Source organism: Lissotriton vulgaris, chromosome 9 (genome assembly GCF_964263255.1).
Source record: "Lissotriton vulgaris chromosome 9, aLisVul1.2, whole genome shotgun sequence".
In the NCBI taxonomy this organism is placed as follows: domain Eukaryota; kingdom Metazoa; phylum Chordata; class Amphibia; order Caudata; family Salamandridae; genus Lissotriton; species Lissotriton vulgaris.
In genome coordinates, this window is record NC_141697.1 from 243,610,910 (window position 1) to 243,630,419 (window position 19,510).

The window sequence follows — 19,510 nt, forward strand, 5'->3', positions numbered from 1 at the left end:
GTACTGCGCATTTATTAAGTACTTTGCAAGTTGGTGCCATAAAGTTCTCCTCCTTTGTAATGCCTGCACTCGATTGCACAGTTTATATAGAAATAGTGAGTGGTAAAAGCTTCTGAGCATTGGGTAGTTTGTGGTATGTTTGCCGTGTTCAAAGTAGCATGTGTATGTAGGTATGTTACTTACACACGCAAGCTATAAACCATATGTATTAATTGTCTGAGTGAGACATTGAGTTCAGCATCTATACTCCACGTCTCTTACAATGGATTCTTAGCGCCAAAAGTGTATTTGTGGTTCAGGTCTTAGGGTACTAGCGGCCAAGCAGGATTTTTTTTTTAATTTGCATTTCTAAATTACAAACTTCCACAAAAACAAACATCATCACATTGCTCGGTAACCACAGTCAGTTGTGTGTCGGTGTCGTCATCATAGGCACATTATATATACCCGGGCAGCCTGCACCGCCCTCAGGGGGGAGTCCTACTCCAGCCTCAGATGCAACTTTCACTGCAGCAGACACCAGCACCTCATCTTCTACCTGTAGCAATGCATTTACCCCTACCTCAGCACCTACCTGTGTCCCTGCACTTACTCCTACCTGTATCCCTGCACCTACAACTACCTCAGCTCATACCTGCATCCCTGAACTACCTCAGGAGAGGTACAGCAGCAGGGAGTCCTACTCCAGCCTCAGTTGTAACTTTCACTGCAGCAGACACCTGCACCTCAGCTCCTACCTGTATCAATGTGTTTACTGCTACCTCAGCACCGACCTGTATACCTGCACTCACTTCTACTTCAGCTCCTACCTGTATCCCTGCACTTACTACTACTTCAGTTCCTACCTGTATCCCTTCACTTACTCTTACCTCAGTTCCTACCTGTATCCCTTCACTGACTTCTACTTCAGCTCCTACCTGTATCCCTTGACTTACTCCTACCTCAGTTCCTACCTGTATCCCTTCACTTACTCCTACCTCTGCTCCTACCTGTATTCCTTCACATACTCCTACCTCAGCTCCTTCCTGTATCTCTGCAACTACCTCAGCATAGATGCAGTAGCGGGGAGTCCTACTTCAGCCTCAGGAATTACTTTCACTACAGCGGACACCGCGCCTGGGGCAGGCAATCCATTATTGGATGCCGTGCGTGGGCTTGGGTGCCACAGCATGAGCTGTCCTGCGGGCTATAAAGCCAAGATTTGATAAAGGTGCCCTTTGACAAATCGGAGTTGACCGAGATGCAGCTGGGATGAGGACGAGCTAAAAAGAAGTGGGCTGAGAGATGAAAAGCAAGAAGGAGATGTAGGAAAGGAATAGGGCAGCAGAGGCACATAAGAAAAAATGTCAGTGAAAAAGTTGGCGACTGAGAAAAGTAGATGAAGAAACAAAATGGAAACATAATAGGGAGTGAGATGTTATAGCAGAGTGGGGAAAGGAGGAACCGCTGTTGGTGTAATATGGACAGAGTTAAAATAAAAGCGTAAGAGGAGAGAGAGCGAGGGCAAGGAAGAGTGTGAAGAAGTAAAAAATTGAAAGGGCGGGAGCAAAGGGGAGTGCAAAGAGTGACAATGAGAGGAGAGTGACAGGGATGGAGGTCAGAGAGAGGAGGGAAGGGCAAAAGGGAGTGAAAAGAGTGACAGCAAGGAGAGAGTGACACGGATGGAGATGAAGAGCGTGAGATGAGATTCATAAGGGCCAAATGTCGTGGAAAGCGTGGCAATGACAGGAGAGTGACAGAGAGAGAGCTTCACAGAGAGGACGGGGAGGGCAAAGGGGAGTGGAAAGAGTGACAGCAAGGAGAGAGTGAAAGGATGAGCATGAAAAAGTGTGCAATTTAGTCAGAGCTGTATGGGGGGGAAACCGGAGGTAGAAAGAGTGATGGGGAGGCCCAAAGGTGAGGGGGAAGTGCAGAGGGCAGCTGAGGAGAGGGTGGCGGAGATGGTGAAGGGTGTGAGACAGGCGCGCAACACCCATTGGGCTGAACGGGCTTCAGCCACCCCCGTCGTCATCTTCAGCCCGGGCTGCTCAGATGACAGCCCGACACGCTTTCCTGATTTATTATGTAAAATAATGAAAGTATGAAAACCGTTTCCCCACTTTCATTTGTATTAAGCCTCCTCTTTTATTCTCGGATGCTTTAGAATCCGAGATTGTATTTTTAGTGACCCCTGCAGAGAGGCCCAGAACCAGCCGGAGGCAGCCATCCTCTGACGCTTTCAACAACCCTCCCTGCCCCCTACCTTTTGTTTTCTTTCAGAGGGGTGCCACCGAGGTGATTTCCTTGCCTGAAGCAGGGATTTCACCTAAGCACGTTTGATGTGCTGTGCAGCATGGAGTGTGAAGATGTGCACAGCAGGGGGATGCGACGCCAGCAGGAATTCCTTTACAAAAGAAAAGCGTCACCTGCACTGGCCATCCCTTTACCCCTGCTGTGCACATCTTCGCACTCTCTGCTCCAAGAGTCCTGCTGTGTGAGCTTGAGTTTCGTGACTGTCCTCTAAAGTGAGGCCCCGCCTGCCCTGCGCATTTTGGACACAGCTTGTTCGAGGAACACCTCAACTGATTTTTTTTTCTCAGGAGCTGTCCTTACTTGTATCCAGTCTGTACTTGGAGCGTTGCCCAACCCGTAGATCTGCACGAGGAGAGGAGACACACTGCAATGGTAAATGTTAGAGGGCTGTGTTAAAAGCACCACACTCGCGTCCTGTGGGTCCTGTACGGGCATTTTTCATGTGCCCCAACACTGTGGGCTAAGTACATCCCAGGTTTACACGCATCTGTTTCCTGACTGAACACAGTGAATAGGGGTGCACGATAGTGCTGCTCATTGCGTCCTATGGTCCCTTCATTGGTTGGAAGTGATTGTTGGGGTGGAGAGCAGCTGTGAATGTGCGTAAGCTCGGATATAGCACCTAGTGGGTTTTGGCACTGGTGACAGTGCTTGTGCTGGCTATGAAAGCGGCACATTGAAGTAGGGTGCATGGAAGCACCTACAGTTGGTACCTGGGGTTGCGCTGTCGCCACATGCTGGCAACAGTGGCCCAACTTCTAATAGGAAGGCGCTACCAGCTGAGCAGAAAGCAACTCTAATTTAATGCTTGACTGGTCCGTTCTATAATCAATCCGATTTTATTATTTTTAACAAATCTTGCCACTGGAGGGCGTTACTTGGTTGGAAATAACATGTTGGGCCCTGGTACCCCACAATGTTTGTGCATCGATGGATGTAGGTGCTTGGATTCGGTTTTTGCACTCCTGTGTGGGCTGTAGGGTCACATGGTGAAGTGAGAGCAGAGATCCTGCGATGAGAATGATGGCTGTGAAGTTGTGCGACACCTGGTGTGTCCTCACCTTACACCAAAAGTGTAATGAAGGTGGTGGTCAGGAGCGCGTGATAGGCCTCAGTTCAGCTGTGTGGGCTTGGGGCAGTGATGCCTCAGATACCTGCCCCCATGTCTGCTGAGTGCGCTGGACAGTGGTACCATGGAAGGGAGGTACTTGCAAGTGATGCTGTTGCAAAGCAGATCGTAGCCTCATTTTCAGCAAGTGGCCTTGAGGCGGTGGTGCCCCTGGCATGTCCTTGCAAGAGATGAGATGCTGATGTGAAGCAGAACAAGTCCCCTTATCTGCTGAGTGGCCCGACCAGTGGCGCCACAGGTGTGTGTGTGTGTGTGGGGGGGGGGGGTCCCTGGGATGTTGTTTGAAGCATATGGGGCCCATTTCTAATACATCCAGTCAAGGGGTAGGTTGGCCTTTCTAAAGTAGTCCGCAGTACTGTAACAACAGATGATGGCCAAATATATCTACCATGTCCTTGGTTTGGATTGGTGGTATGTGTATTGTAATCAGGTTCGTAAGTTTATTTGTGGATTTTTTGTATATTTTCACGTTTTTCTTCGATTCACCCTCTATCTCAATAAAGACCGATAATACCTGCAAATTTTAAACATTCACTGTGCAGTAATTCAATTGTTACATCATCATAATACACAACTTAAGAACATAAAAATAAATAAAACAAATTTTGTTGTGCGCACTGCATTGCATTTGGCTGCAGTGCACGCAACGAAATTCGTTTTATTTATTTTTATGTTTACTTACCTGTATTTGGCTGTATTTCATAGTTTACTACCCCCCACCCTGCCCCTTTCCACCCCACGTCACCGCCCGGCAGCACTCCCACCACTGACCTCTACTGGTTCTTTGTTAGAATTTCCTCCATCTGAAGCCAGGCCCAATTTGTTAAGCTGATATATAACACCAGGCTTGTTCCCAAGTCTAGACTAGGATAATTACTTTTTCTTAGTTTCATTTCATATTTTGTTTACTAGACAATTTGGCTTGTGTGTGGTCTCATTTTGTTATTTTCTTCATTCTTCAGTATTATTTGGCCATTTGTTAAACATGTACGCCTGGAGCCTCTTGGTGCTATAGATATGAAACTGATAAAAGATTCAGCTTGGTGGAAAGAATTATAGAGTGAAAATACAGGTTTTTTGCTTTTTCCTTTATTTCAGGCGGGATAGTGGTCGGTAATGGTACAGAATAATCTAACACCTTACACAAACACACAAGTACAACACCATTTGAAAGTCTTAGTTTATTAAATGCAACGTTATTCTACATAGATTCCCTTCCTTCTGCATTTAGATACCTTTCATGTACTTACGTATCTTTATATTGATTACTTTGCACTACCCTAGATCTCACCATATATCTCTCGCAATATATTCCCTACTTCCACTCTGACTCATCTCAAACCTCTCTCTACTACTCTCTCCAATGCACTGCCCTATTTCTAACCCTATACCTCTATCAGTATATTCTCTACCTACACTCTTTCATTCATCCTAAACCCAATACTCTTCTCTCCTCTACCCCTCCTTCCATCATCTCATACCTCTTTTACTATTCAGATCTCCCAAGCAAGCCTTTCTAAACCCTTCCCTCTGACTCTTCCACCTCCATCCCAAATCCCTTCCTACTGCTATGAACTCCCCTAAAAAACACATTCTAGACCCTTCCTTTTTCTATCCCTCCACTATTCCGTTTCAATACAAATAAAAGACTAAGATTTAAACCACTCAGATTAATTTCATATTTCCCTATATCAGTCCCCACTAATTCTGTTTGGGTTCCAGAGTAGCGTGCTACCCACCAAAAAGCGCTTCAACACCTCATATGGGGTAGTAAGTGCTATATAAATGCAAACCTTTTCCCTCTTCTATCCCTGCGCTATGCTTCTCAATCCAATCCAATCAATCCAAATAACAGACTAACATGTCCAGTGCTCAAATTACTTTCATATTTCATCATACTAATTCACCACTGATCCTCTATGGGTCACAGAGTAGCGTGCTACTCTCTGAAAAAGCTCTTATTCGCCTCATCAGGGTTAGTGAGCGCTATATAAATGCAATTATAATAGGAGCTGCGCCAGCCGAAGAGGTGAGGACTGGAACTTTGTGACAGGGATGCAATTACCAAGTTCTGTGTTTTTGCAGTATCAACAGCCTGGCAATTGACCTGTCTTTTGAAGAACAGCAAATGTAACATGATATTATCAAAATGTAAATGCTTTATTATTTCTCATGCACCCTCTGAATTCCAGCATGGTGATGATGGGGTGCTGCTGCACAGCATCCTACCCGCCACTACTTCCACTGCCTATTCATTAAAGCACCATGCTTTAATGTCTGTGCTGCCAATAAATTAATGTTTGTTGGTGCTATAGTTTGTAACAACACTTCAAATGGACACATTGCAAAATCTTAAATTCCTTCTCTGTCTTTGCGGGGTGGAAAGAGTCTCTTTTTTTGTGTGAATTATATCTGTGAGAGAGTAGCATGTTGTTCACGGCTCTTTTGACCCAGTTTCATGGGCATTCCATTAGAAAAAAGGTTGTAATTTTAACCATCTACATAATATCGTTGTGAGACAATTTAATGTATTTGAGTGACACTTTACTGCAAGATGAACACATCCCTTGTCTGTTATATAAATGGTTCACATTACCCTCTGTTCTCCAATTGAATTCTCATAAAACTGATTTTTGTCTAGTTTCGAATGCAGAATTTGCCATTTCTTTTTCTTAGCTTGGCCTGAGCATTACCCGATCCTGATTGTCTGCCATTTTAGCCCCGCCCCCATTGATTAACATGCAACCACGCCCCTTTGTATGTCATGTTAGCCCCCCCCGAACTTAAGACCTAGTTGCGCCCCTGGTGTGAGACACAAAGACACAGAAACACAGAAATGAGTGGGATGCAGAAAAAGGAAGGTGGTCATTTTTTAACACAAAAAGACAAATTGCTGGGACAAGCACTCACTATTTCCTCATCCAGCCCAGTGAGTCTCATGGAAGCAACCAGAAAGGGGAAGGTGTGACCAGGGGGGTGCTTTTGAGGTGGCACCGGGCCCAGTATGTCTGGCTTGTGGTTTTGTGTGAATCAGTTCCACATTGAAGGAAAGATCGCTTTCCATGTATGTTTGTTAATTGAGCCACATTTCAATGATTACTTCAATGACCACTATTACTGGAAGGTCTTATTTTTGGACCTTCATTTTGAACCTATTAATTGAAATGACTTGAAGCGTCACAAATCCAAAGTCATTCCTTTTGGTGTTCTAGGGAACTCTTAAGTCAGGCCTGTCTTGGGTATTTTGTTCAAACCACAGTATGGGCTCTGATTAAATTAGGCTTAAAGTCAATTAAACTGGGCGTGGGGGGTCTCTCGGAAAAATGCGCGAGTTGATTCGGGTTCAGTAGCTCACGACTATTTTCACTGGCCAGAAGTAGCTCTGACTACACAAAAGGTTGGAGACCCCTGCTCTAGATGCTGCTTGGGACAAGCTTTGTTCCCCTAAGTCAAACCGGCTTGGCAGTGGCACACAACCCGTATCTGTTGGTCCACAAATTTCTGAACGTGACATATAAGGCATGAGTCACTCTTAAATACCACCCCATAAGATTATTGATAATCAACCGTTACTACTTGAATATATTATTTCCTCATCCAGAGATGTGCTTTCATGATGCATATCATAACATGCCACGGTTGAATTGTTTAATGTAAGTGTTCTTTTGTTGCTTTACAGTTTTCTGGCGTGGGTTCAATTAACTTCACAATGTCACGTCAGTAGCGTGTTAATTCATGTAGGCAACATTTGGAGAATATTGGACTATCAATAGTGCCTAGTTGAAAATGGTGTCAATCCATGAATAGCGAACTGACGGCTATACCAGCAAACGTGAGGGAGAGCATTGTTCGAGGCATGTGGGCTGCTGAATTCATATCTGTGCATAGATCGCCGCCTAGTGTTGGGTCCGGATGATTGCACATTGTTGTCCTGGAAGAGTCTTCGAAGTATCACGAGATAGGTGGCTCCTCCCCTGGACTACAGTGCGCATGGGCATCGCCTCCATCCCCAGATTGTTTTTTTCCGCCATTGGGTTCGGATGTGTTTCGGTTCCCTCTGTCGGAACCGATAGTTGTTCAACTTTCTACTCGAGACCAAAAGGTCTTTAGGCTGAGCGTCGGTATAGTTGCGTTCGGTTTCTTGTCTGACTCTCAGCTCCGAACTCTTGCTACCCTTCCGCGTGCTTTCGGCGCGGACGGGCCTACACTAAACTTCTGCTATGGAGCGGACACCGTTTAAGAAATGCCCGGTGTGTAACTCCAAATATTCACACCTCGACGTGCACCCCGTGTGCAATACATGCTTGTCACCGGACCATGACGAAGACAGCTGCATGGCGTGTTCGAAATTCCGGTGCAAGAAAACTCTGAAGATTCGTCGGGCCAATCGGCTCCAGGCTAAGTTCTCGGCTACCGCGGCGCCCCAACCAGACGACCTATTCCAAGAATCTGGCGGAGACAAGTACGACGTACAAGGTTCGGAATCTAGTCCTGCGTCCGAAGGGGATGCCTACGACGCGGGTGATGAAGACTTTGACGAAGTCGCCGACGAGGTAGGGGACGACGATCGGGCTATTGCCACCGTAGGGGATAGCTCGGAGGAGGAGCATCCCCAACCAGACTTAGGGGTCAATCCCCTTTATACGGCCCAGGTCGAGGGATCGCCTTCGGGCCTTACCCAAGATCTACTTATAAGTCCTACGTCCCCGCCTCCGGGCCCGGTCACGGACATTTCTGAGGCACCACTCCTGTTGAAGAAAACGAAAGTGAAGCCATCTGGCCACGCACCCTCGGATGCGAAAACGAAAGTGAAAGTTGCGCTGGGGCAGAAGGTTCTGGAGGCGTCAACTTCCAAAAAAGTCAAGATGGCCGACTTGAAGAGCCACGCCAAGATGGCCGACCCGAAGCCCTCGGGTTCGGCGCTGAAGGCGAAGTCGACCGACGCGGCTGCGTCGGCGCCGAAAGGGGTCGGGGACCCGAAGACGGCTCCGAAGAAGCGTCATGCCGACGACGCGCACAGGGCTCGGCCGGCGCCGGCCCTTGTGAACAAGGCGCATGAGGTGTCGGCCCCGAAAAAGGTGCCTGTCATCGATCCGACTCTCGACGCGGGAGGACCGCTCGAGCCAGTCAAGCCTTCTCCTGCCATCACAAAGAAGGTAGCGGAATCCCTGCAGCGGATACGGAAGGACAGTGTGGTTCCCAATCAGGACACTGTAGCGCCTAAGCTCACGCCGAAGCCGGCGAAGGCGCAAACGCCTATCCGTTTTACCCTGCCGCCAAAGTCGACGCCGAAGGCTTTCGCGCCGAAACCTGGCGGCCCCTCGAAGGAGGTATTGACGCCGAAGGCTGCCTTGGTGGTGTCAAAGCTTCGGCTCCAGCCGCTTGCTGAAGAGGAACGTCGAGAGGTTATCATCGATGCAAATACTGGGAAACTGTCTCTCCTCAAGAGGAAAATCACCACGGAGCCGGTGTTGGAACATTTTCGGATCCCTCTAAAAAATAAGAGGGACTCTGCGGACTCTTCGGCCCTGATGGAACCTATGTCTCCACAAGCCCTAGGACACTCGCCGACGCATTCCGCCGCAGGCGATGCGGACGAGGAGGACGCCGAGTACGTCTATCCGGCGTACTCGGATCCGGAGGAGGAACACGTACCGTGGTCGGCCGGAGGCGACCCAGAGGACCCGCAGTCGGGCCAGGACACGCAACTTTTTGCGGCCAAGACGTCACCGACAGAGGACTCGGCGGCCTTCAACGCTCTAATCGAAAGAGCTGCGGCTAACCACGATGTCGAGCTGCACTCGGACCCTGTGGATGTGGACTTTTTATTTGACACTTTCTCAGTGGCTGAAAAGTCGGTCAAAACACTGCCAATGCTTAAGGGGGTGCTCAAACACGCAACGGAGGTCTTCAAGGAGCCCACCCGGGCGCGTGTCGTCAACCCTCGCATTGACAAGAAATATAAGGCAGCGCCCTCGGATCCGACATACATCAAGGGACACTTGCCACTGGACTCGCTGGTTGTATCCAACGCTCGGAAGAGGGCGAACTCGCAGACCACTGGTGACGCTCCTCCCCCAGACAAAGAGTCCAAGATCTTCGAGGCCTCAGGGAAACGAATCGCTGCACAGGCAGCGAATATTTGGAAAATCTCTAACACACAGGCCCTACTTGCACGCTATGATAGGGCTCATTATGACACCTTAGAATCACTACTGCAACACTTGCCTGACCAGTACAAGGAGGCAGGGGAAATGCTGATTCAGGAAGGAAAGCTCATCACGAATGCATCCATAAAATGTGCGCTGGATGTGGCAGACACAGCCTCCAGGGCGATCAACACCAGTGTGTTGCTTGGACGGCATGCATGGCTTAGAATTTCAGGGTTCAAACCCGATATTCAAACAACAATACTGAATCAAACAGTTAATCCTGACCACTTGTTTGGCCCTGAGGTGGATGCGACGCTGGAAAAGATGAAAAAAGATACGGAAACTGCCAAATCTATGGGGGCCCTCCAAAATCAGCAGTTTCGGAGTGGTTCCTTTCGCCGCTCAAATTCCAGAGGCACCTCAAGGGGTCAGGCATCGCAGTCCACACAGTATTACAAAAGTAACACCCAAACCTCGTACAACAACAAGGGTAGGGGTGGCTACAGAGGCAATAATGTCAAGGGCAGGGGACGTGGAAACAACAGCTCCAGGTCCACCACCGCCAACAAGCAGTGACGTCTTGTCACTGCCCCCCGACCATACAACACCGGTCGGGGGGAGACTCCAGCAGTTCCTGCCAGCGTGGAAATCCATCACCACGGACAGGTGGGTCAAGTCTCTTATCCAGTACGGTTACTGTCTGGAACTTACTTCCATTCCACCAAACATACCCCCAAGGAGCCGTCCTATGTCCGGCGAGCACTTGACCTTGTTGCAGCAAGAAGTTCTAGTCATGCTGCAAAAAGGGGCGATAGAGCTCGTTCCATTGCAGGAAAGGGGAACAGGGGTTTACTCCCTGTATTTTCTAATCCCCAAAAAGGACGGATCCCTCAGGCCCATCCTGGACCTCAGGCCCCTCAACTGGTACATTCTCTCGGAGCATTTCCATATGCTCACGTTACAGCAAGTGCTCCCTCTGCTTCAGCAGGGGGACTTCCTGGCTACGCTGGATCTGAAAGATGCATATTTTCATATCCCCCTGCATCCTTCCCACAGGAAGTATCTCAGATTCACGATTCAAGACCAGCATTACCAGTTCAGGGTTCTGCCGTTCGGGGTCACCACGGCGCCAAGGGTATTTACAAAGTGCCTAGCGACTGTGGCGGCGCATCTCCGTCGCCAGAACGTCCACGTCTACCCCTACTTGGACGACTGGCTCATTCAAGCAAAGACAGAACAGCAGTGCGTGGACCACGTGTCACGTACCATTCATCTCCTGCACGATCTGGGATTCTCTCTGAACTACCCAAAGTCCCATCTCCAGCCCGCCCACGTGCGACAGTATCTGGGCGCGACAATCAATACTCTGGCAGCCACTGCGCAGCCAAATTCAGTGAGAATCGCCAGTATCCAGACGCTGATCCAACGATTCAGACCTCAGCACTCGCTTCCCGCGAAGGTGTTCATGCAGTTGATAGGCATGATGGCCTCCTGCATCTCCATTGTCCTGCACGCGAGACTACATATGCGTCCGCTTCAGGAGTGCCTTGCACGTCAGTGGACTCAGGCTCATGGGCAACTGACAGACCTAGTGTTGGTGAGCGGTCGGGCATACAACTCTCTGCATTGGTGGAATCCACAAAACCTTTGCAAGGGCCGACCATTCCAAGAGCCTGTGCCGCAGATTATCCTGACGACGGACGCTTCTCTCCAGGGATGGGGAGCGCATGTACTCCACTACACAGTGCAGGGACTATGGACACTACAGCAAAGGAAGATGCACATCAATGTGTTGGAACTGATGGCAATCTTCATGGCCTTAAAGGCGTTCAAAGTACATCTGTGCAACAAGGTCGTGTTGATCCGGACGGACAACATGACAGCCATGTACTACATTCAGAAGCAGGGGGGCACACACTCTCCACAGCTGTCTCATCTGGCTCAGAGCATGTGGAAGTGGGCCATTCAGAGGAACATCTTCCTCATGGCGGAGCATCTCCCGGGCAAGGACAACCAGATGGCGGACCTGCTCAGCAGGCACAGCCACCAAATGCACGAGTGGGAGATACATCCATCAGTACTCCAACCGTACTTCCAAAAGTGGGGTCATCCAGAGATAGACCTGTTCGCCACAAAGGAGAACGCAAAATGCCAAAGCTTCGCCGCCAGGTTCCCACACCCGCAATCACAGGGCAATGCGATGTGGATGAACTGGTCAGGCAGATTTGCGTACGCTTTTCCCCCAGCACCTCTGATACCGCTGGTGGCACGCAAGCTCAGGCAGCACTCGATGACTCTCATCCTGGTTGCTCCGACGTGGGCTCGCCAACCGTGGTACACCACGTTTCTGGAACTCTCCGTGGTACCGCATCAAAGGCTTCATCTCACTCCCAGCCTTCTGACGCAGAGCCATGGCGACATTCAGCACCCAGATCCGCAACAGCTCAACCTGGCGATCTGGCTCCTGAAGTCCTAGATTTTGGCTACCTCAATCTACCTCCCGATTGCATGAACATCATTCGGGAGGCGAGGAAGCCCACTACTAGAGCTTGTTATGCGGCTAAATGGAAGAGGTTTGTCATCTACTGTGTTAACCACGATATTGACCTGCTAGATGCCTCCATTCAAAACATAATTTGTTACCTGTTCCACCTGTATCAATGCAATTTGGCGTACTCTTCCATCCGCATTCATCTGTCTGCTATGGCAGCATACCTCCAGAATAGGCAACACCTGTCACTCTTTAAAGTCCCTGCTATCAAGGCCTTTCTGGAAGGACTCAAAAGAGTCATTCCACCAAGGACCCCACCAGCTCCAGAATGGAACCTCAATGTGGTTCTTACAAGGCTGATGGGTCCTCCCTTCGAGCCACTGCACTCTTGTGAGCTTCAGTTTCTGACTTGGAAGGTGGCGTTCTTAGTAGCAATTACATCGCTACGGAGGGTTAGCGAGTTGCAGGCGCTCACCATCCAAGAACCTTTCTTCCAAGTACATGCTAACAGGGTTGTGCTCCGCACTAACCCTAAATTCGTACCCAAGGTTGTATCTCAATTCCACATAAACCAGACAATTGAGTTGCCGGTGTTTTTCCAAAACCCAGAGACGCTGGCGGAGCGGATGCTCCACACCCTTGACGTTAAGAGAGCCTTGATGTACTATGTAGACAGGACAAAAGATTTTCGCAAAACCAAGCAGCTTTTTGTTGCTTTTGCCACACACCACAAGGGAAACGCTATCTCCAAAGCTGGGATCGCTAGGTGGATCGTGAAATGCATTCAGATCTGTTATGCTAAAGCTAAGCGCACTCTCACTATCCCACCGAGGGCCCATTCCACCAGAAAGTTGGGGGCCTCTATGGCTTTCCTAGGTAACATTCCCTTAGAAGATATCTGTAGAGCAGCCACATGGTCTACCACACATACTTTCACTAAACATTACTGTGTAGACGTGCATTCCAAACAGCAGGCAGCTGTTGGGCAGGCTGTTCTCAAAACACTTTTTCAGACTGCTGCAGCTGGCACGGGCGGCCGCCGCTAATGGAGGGACTGCTATGTATTCTATGCACAGATATGAATTCAGCAGCCCACATGCCTCGAACTGCAAATGCTACTTACCAGTATGCATCTGTTCTTGGCATGTAGGGCTGCTGACATTCATATCGCCCACCCTCCTCCCCGGCGCCTGTAGCAGCTGCAGTATTCATTCATATATATATATGCTCATAGCATGGTCATCACTCACGTACTTCACTCCATCTCTGCCAATGGCTAAAAACAATCTGGGGATGGAGGCGATGCCCATGCGCACTGTAGTCCAGGGGAGGAGCCACCTATCTCGTGATACTTCGAAGACTCTTCCAGGACAACAATGTGCAATCATCCGGACCCAACACTAGGCGGCGATCTATGCACAGATATGAATGTCAGCAGCCCTACATGCCAAGAACAGATACATACTGGTAAGTAGCATTTGCATTACATGCCAGTCATTTAAACTGATAGATTGCTTCTTATGTAACTAACTAATGTAATGTGTCTGTGATTGGGATTCTGACAATGAGCATGTAAAATATTAAATAACATTAAAGCTGAAGGTCTACCTGACGTTGGAAAAAAAGTTTTGGCTTCTGTTCTCTCACCTTGTCAGTTTTGCCTTGGACTGCTTAAACCCCCTTAATCCTCGGGTCTTCAGTTTCTCACTATTTTATGCACACTAATTAGCATAATTTACAAGCTGTAGTTCTAAGAGGGATAAAATGCAAATTCACAATCTTCTTTCACTTTTAATTTAAATATGTTCATGGACGAATGTTTTTGTACTGCGTGCCCTGGGGTGTGCCTCGGATATTCTAATAGTTTCTTTTCTTTGATTTTTGTTTCACAGAAGAAGGAGCAAGAACTCGAGCTGTCCAACTTGCAAGTGGGGCAGTATGTTTTCCAGCTTACTGTCACCGACACAGCTGGGCATACGGACACTGATAGAGTCACTATCACAGTCTTGTCGGTGGAAGAAACTGCTGGTGGGTACACCAAATGGGCTGTCTAGAGTCTATGCCCTGATATGGAATCAAGTCACAGCTTAGTCAAGCTGAATGGCATTTATTTTTAATTCTGTATTGTAATATGAGTTTTGTTCTGTATTGAATGTTTGCTTTATTTTTTTGTTCTCTAAATCATTTTCTTTCATGTTTGTTTTGTAATGAACAAGTGGAAATCAGCTATACCTTATCTGTTATGGGGACTGTTTTTCAGTGATGCTTTCAATACTTTTCTGGCTTTTTTCAGTGCACTAGCATAGGATGATAAGAATCGTAGCCACTGCCAAAGTGTAATATTATGTACTGGTCTCATTCCTTTGGCACACATGTTGTAATTCCAGATCTGTTTACCGCTCTCACCTGTCGTGCTGTGGGCCTTCTGTGTGCACATTTCCATGTCTGTCTTGTGCGCCGCTCCTCCTCCCACTGCTTCCTTGTGGATGCCGTAATTCCTGGGGGTTGGAGCAGTGTCTGAATTGAGAGTGCAACATTTATAACCTATTGCTTATAATATGCACAGGGTGGGTGTCGAGTGAGGCTGCTGTGCGCCACTGGCTTGTTTGGGTCATCCTCTTCAGTCATTGCTTTGAGACTGCGTCAATCAGATTTTGGCTCCGCCCAGAGGAATATTTCAATGTTACTATTGTGCTATTTGTTGGTGGTGTATCATTCCATCTTCTAGGAGGTGCTATCATTGCAATGCATGAGGGTCTATTTTACATTGAAAAGTACCTTTTATAATAACATTTTTGATCATAATCAATTCTTTGTCATGTATTTTATACAGAATATTTTTTTTTAACTGAAGGTTTTTTTTAAATGCTTTTGTCCATACTTGAATGCAAGCCTCTCTCTGTCGTCGTTCCTCTTTTAGCATTTCACTTTTGAATATCTGGTTGACCTGACCCCAAGATGGCTTCTTCCAATCTCGGGAGATTAGCAACAAAAATTGTGATTTTGCAATTTTGGGAGGCGATCTTTTTTTTTAACAGCGCAATGCAGTCATTGAAAACTTGTCTTTTGCCAAATATCCCAAAACAGATTTCTCTGGTTGTCAAAAATGACGACCCGTACCAGAAGTGCGGAGTCCCTGCTTGTGTTTAATAGAGACCCGTAATGCGAAGTCCCGCAATGGTTCTCTCACGGACACTCATGTGACAAATTCCCTGATGCCGAATAGACGGGCACTACACACCAGTTCCGTCATATGTTCTTTGCTTACCCCCATGCACTGCCAAAGTCATGTTCCGTGTTCTCACCACACTAGTCCTGAATTTCGAGCCCCCCCTGACCCCGGTGTCCAAGAGCACACTGGTGAACATAGCTTGCAGCTCGCGTAGAATAAATAAATAAATGTAAACTACTCCACTTCCCAGGACAAGATAATGTAAATGCATTTTTGACATTATGTAAACAGCAGCACCTCCACTGTATATTTTACAATTGCAGCAGTGTTGCACCATTACCAACACCAACTGGCAACAATGCTGTTTGTTTACAATAATGTTAGCAATCTGTAGTTAAAATGGCAATCCACTCAGCAGTATTTTCCTTCCGTTAACTTCGTGTATAAATTCTATTTGAAACATCGGAGGACATATACATCAATCGATATGCTGGTACTCTCCTCAGCTAGTCAACTTGCTCGCAGAGCTGACCATTCCAGAGTGGGTCTCCGATACAGTTGTAGCCGTCACCGCAACTCGAGAGACACTGAGGCTGGTGTCTTGTATTGAGGCACCCTGAGTTCTGTTTAACCCTCTAGCAAACTTGAATCCTTAAAAAACTCATCACCACTATAACAAGCATTAATGCATGCAAACACAAGCATATGTTAATGTGCACATATGCAGAGAATCTGTACAACCTGACTCTCTCTGTACCTTCTGTATTGAAGCTGGAGTTATGGTTTTGCCAATGCTTGTTTGAGTTTTAATTGCATCAGAGTACCAAGGAGTTCGGGGAGGGGGGGGGGGGGGGGGGCGGCTGGGTTGGTTGAGGATTAGCTGTAGAAATGTAGAATGAGAATGAAAGTACACATAAAAAAGAAAAGACCACAGGATGCAGATTTGTGATGACTAGAGCCGATGAGGACATACATCTCAGTATGAGCTGCAGTGGAGTGACCTCAAGTATAGAGCTACATTTCTGTGTTTTCTCTATGGCTGGTTGAAGAAGCTGCACTGAGTATCCTCATGGTCCTTCGGCTGTTGGTATAAGACCAAACTCATTTATATATCAACACACTAGTCTCGACCTCGTGTCCAAATCGAGCACGTGACCTACAGCAAATACACCACTATACTCCTACTGTTCATGTTACTCTGCCTGAGTTCCTCTTTTGCAGGCATTGTTTGTAGGGTGCAGTACCTGGACTGAATCTTCGAGCAGACAATTATTTCAGATCCATTATCCACTGACTGTTCTTATTAGTTCAATTTAAGTTCATTGTATGTAAAGAACATATTAGTTTCCTTGGGTTGCAGATATTCTGGTGGATACTCCATATACCTGCAGATTCTTCCTCTTGTGAATCTTCACATGTGCCACACTGTATCTAGAAAATTTAAATAGCTCTCCTTTGCTGCTTAACTGCACTATGACTGCTGCTCGACTCCAGTGTTGCCCCAGATATTAAGCCAAGGAGCCGTATTTGCATCACCCCTGCGCTATGGTAGGTTGGTTAATTGAAACGCCTGGCCTTCTGATTCTTGCAGAATTTTTTATATATATATAGATCTCCAAGAATACTCTCCTTCCCTGGTCAACACCTGGAACGGAACGAGCACGGACCACACGATTCTTGTTAAATACCGCTTTGTTTTATTTTAGGCATCTCTCACAAACAAACGGCAGCCATTACGCGTTTCATCCCTCCTGGGGGACTTGATCACATGAATTTTACATACATATATTGTGTATATATATGTGTGTGTATGTATATATATATATATATATATATATATATATATGTGTGTGTGTGTATATATGTGTGTGTGTATATATGTGTGTGTGTATATATGTGTGTGTGTGTATATATGTGTGTGTGTATATATGTGTGTGTATATATATACACATGTGTGTGTGTATATACGTGTCTTCACAAAAGGTTCCCACCTGCGAGGAAGTTGAAGTTAAAATATTTATTAAGCGCGCGGTTCCTTGGCGCTGCGAGGACGCACTCAAGATACAGGCGAATCCCGCAGTTTTCAGCAGCATTCTTTTCATGGTAATCAACATTCCTTGTCCAGATTCTTTTCACAGCCCTACGCGTTTCGGAGCTGCTTGCTCCTTGTTTACTGGCACACGGCCCCCTGCAGTCCCGGGGACCGCCACCCCCTGGTGCTTAATTGTATAATGATGGGGGCCTCTAAGGCCCCCCTGAGCCTGGATCTGGAGCCGGGATCTGCCACCACTGAGCATCTTTTTAAAATATATATTTTTTTAAACCTGTGTGGGGGGCTCAAGCCCCCCCCACACGCCCCGGGGACCGGGGCTTCTAACTGTTGGAAGGGGGGCCGCGCGTCCTCCCTCCTAGAGCCTTGTGATGGCCCTGGGGACCGCCACCCCCCAGGGCCGGCTCCTGCAGTCTCCCGGGGTGCCTCGTGGCTCCCGCCCTACCATAGCAAATGAAATGAAATGAAATGAAAATTGCACTTATATAGCGCGTAACTACCCGGAGGCCTCGCAGCGCAAACTGCTTTGGTTTTTGAAAGAGTGAGCAGGAAACCCCGGTGACCACATCCGGGGCCGGCCTACATCCTTTTAAAAAAAAATGTAATTATTTGGGGTGGGGTCCCCGGGGCCAGAAGTGGCCCGGGAGGTGGGCCACGAGGCCCCCCACCCCAAATAATTACATTTTTTTTTAAAAGGATGTAGGCCGGCCCCGGATGTGGTCACCGGGGCCTTAAGTGGTCTGAAGAGGGGGGGCTATGCAGCCCTCCTCCTTAAAAATTAAAAAAAAATGTGAAATGCCCCAGGGGATGGGGTCCACAGGCCTGGATTAGCCACGGGAGGGGGGCCACATGGCCCCCTTCCCGTAAAAAAAAAAAAAAAAAAACTTTTTGGGGTTCAGGCCCTGGAGAATGGGGTCCCCGGGGCCCAAAAAAAAGAAAAAGAAGGGGGGCTACACAGCCCCCCTTCTTAAAACAAGCATTTGCAATGCATTAGGTCTCGCATTCGGAAAGTTTGAGCTATTGGTATTGTAAATGACAATTTTTGTATTTGTGTTGGTTTTGAAAATAGCGAAATGAATAGCTTTGTCATTTACAATGCCAATAGTTTTAACTTTCGCAAATGTGACACCTATAGCATTTGTAATGCAATATGTGTTGTATTTACGTGACTTAGATGTATTGATATCACAAATAACAATGGCTTTTATTTTTTTTAATAATTAATACTTAAATAAAAGTTATTGTTATTTATAATGGTAATAGCTTAAACTTTTGTAAAATCCAAGAACAGAAGTGAAATATTAACATCTTTTTGTGACATTTGTAATAAAGCTTAAAACATTGAGAGAACATATTTGAACCAGTTGTTGTTGAATGGTTGCACAGATTGATGCTGTGGTGGCGCTGAGTGATGTTGTGGTGGTGCTGAGTGATGCTGTAGTGATGCGATAGATAGAGTGAGGGCGATAGAGTGAGGGCGATAGAGTGAGGGCGATAGAGTGAGGGCGATAGAGTGAGGGCGATAGAGTGAGGGCGATAGAGTGAGGGCGATAGAGTGAGGGCGATAGAGTGAGGGCGATAGAGTGAGGGCGATAGAGTGAGGGCGATAGAGTGAGGGCGATAGAGTGAGGGCGATAGAGTGAGGGCGATAGAGTGAGGGCGATAGAGTGAGGGCGATAGAGTGAGGGCGATAGAGTGAGGGCGATAGAGTGAGGGCGATAGAGTGAGGGCGATAGAGTGAGGGCGATAGAGTGAGGGCGATAGAGTGAGGGCGATAGAGTGAGGGCGATAGAGTGAGGGCGATAGAGTGAGGGCGATAGAGTGAGGGCGATAGAGTGAGGGCGATAGAGTGAGGGCGATAGATAGAGTGAGGGCGATAGATAGAGTGAGGGCGATAGATAGAGTGAGGGCGATAGATAGAGTGAGGGCGATAGATAGAGTGAGGGCGATAGATAGAGTGAGGGCGATAGATAGAGTGAGGGCGATAGATAGAGTGAGGGCGATAGATAGAGTGAGGGCGATAGATAGAGTGAGGGCGATAGATAGAGTGAGGGCGATAGATAGAGTGAGGGCGATAGATAGAGTGAGGGCGATAGATAGAGTGAGGGCGATAGATAGAGTGAGGGCGATAGATAGAGTGAGGGCGATAGATAGAGTGAGGGCGATAGATAGAGTGAGGGCGATAGATAGAGTGAGGGCGATAGATAGAGTGAGGGCGATAGAT

The 19,510-nt window shown here is 47.5% G+C and overlaps 1 protein-coding gene across 1 annotated transcript in view; it reads left to right on the forward strand.

Moving 5' to 3' along the window:
- Window positions 1-19,510, forward strand: part of SPINT1 (serine peptidase inhibitor, Kunitz type 1) — a 262,840-nt gene that overhangs the window by 142,107 nt on the left and 101,223 nt on the right. Inside the window, exon 3 of the mRNA XM_086937424.1 lies at window positions 13,957-14,092. Within this exon, the coding sequence (XP_086793550.1) occupies window positions 13,957-14,092 (136 nt within the window). The remainder of the gene's footprint in view (window positions 1-13,956; window positions 14,093-19,510) is intronic.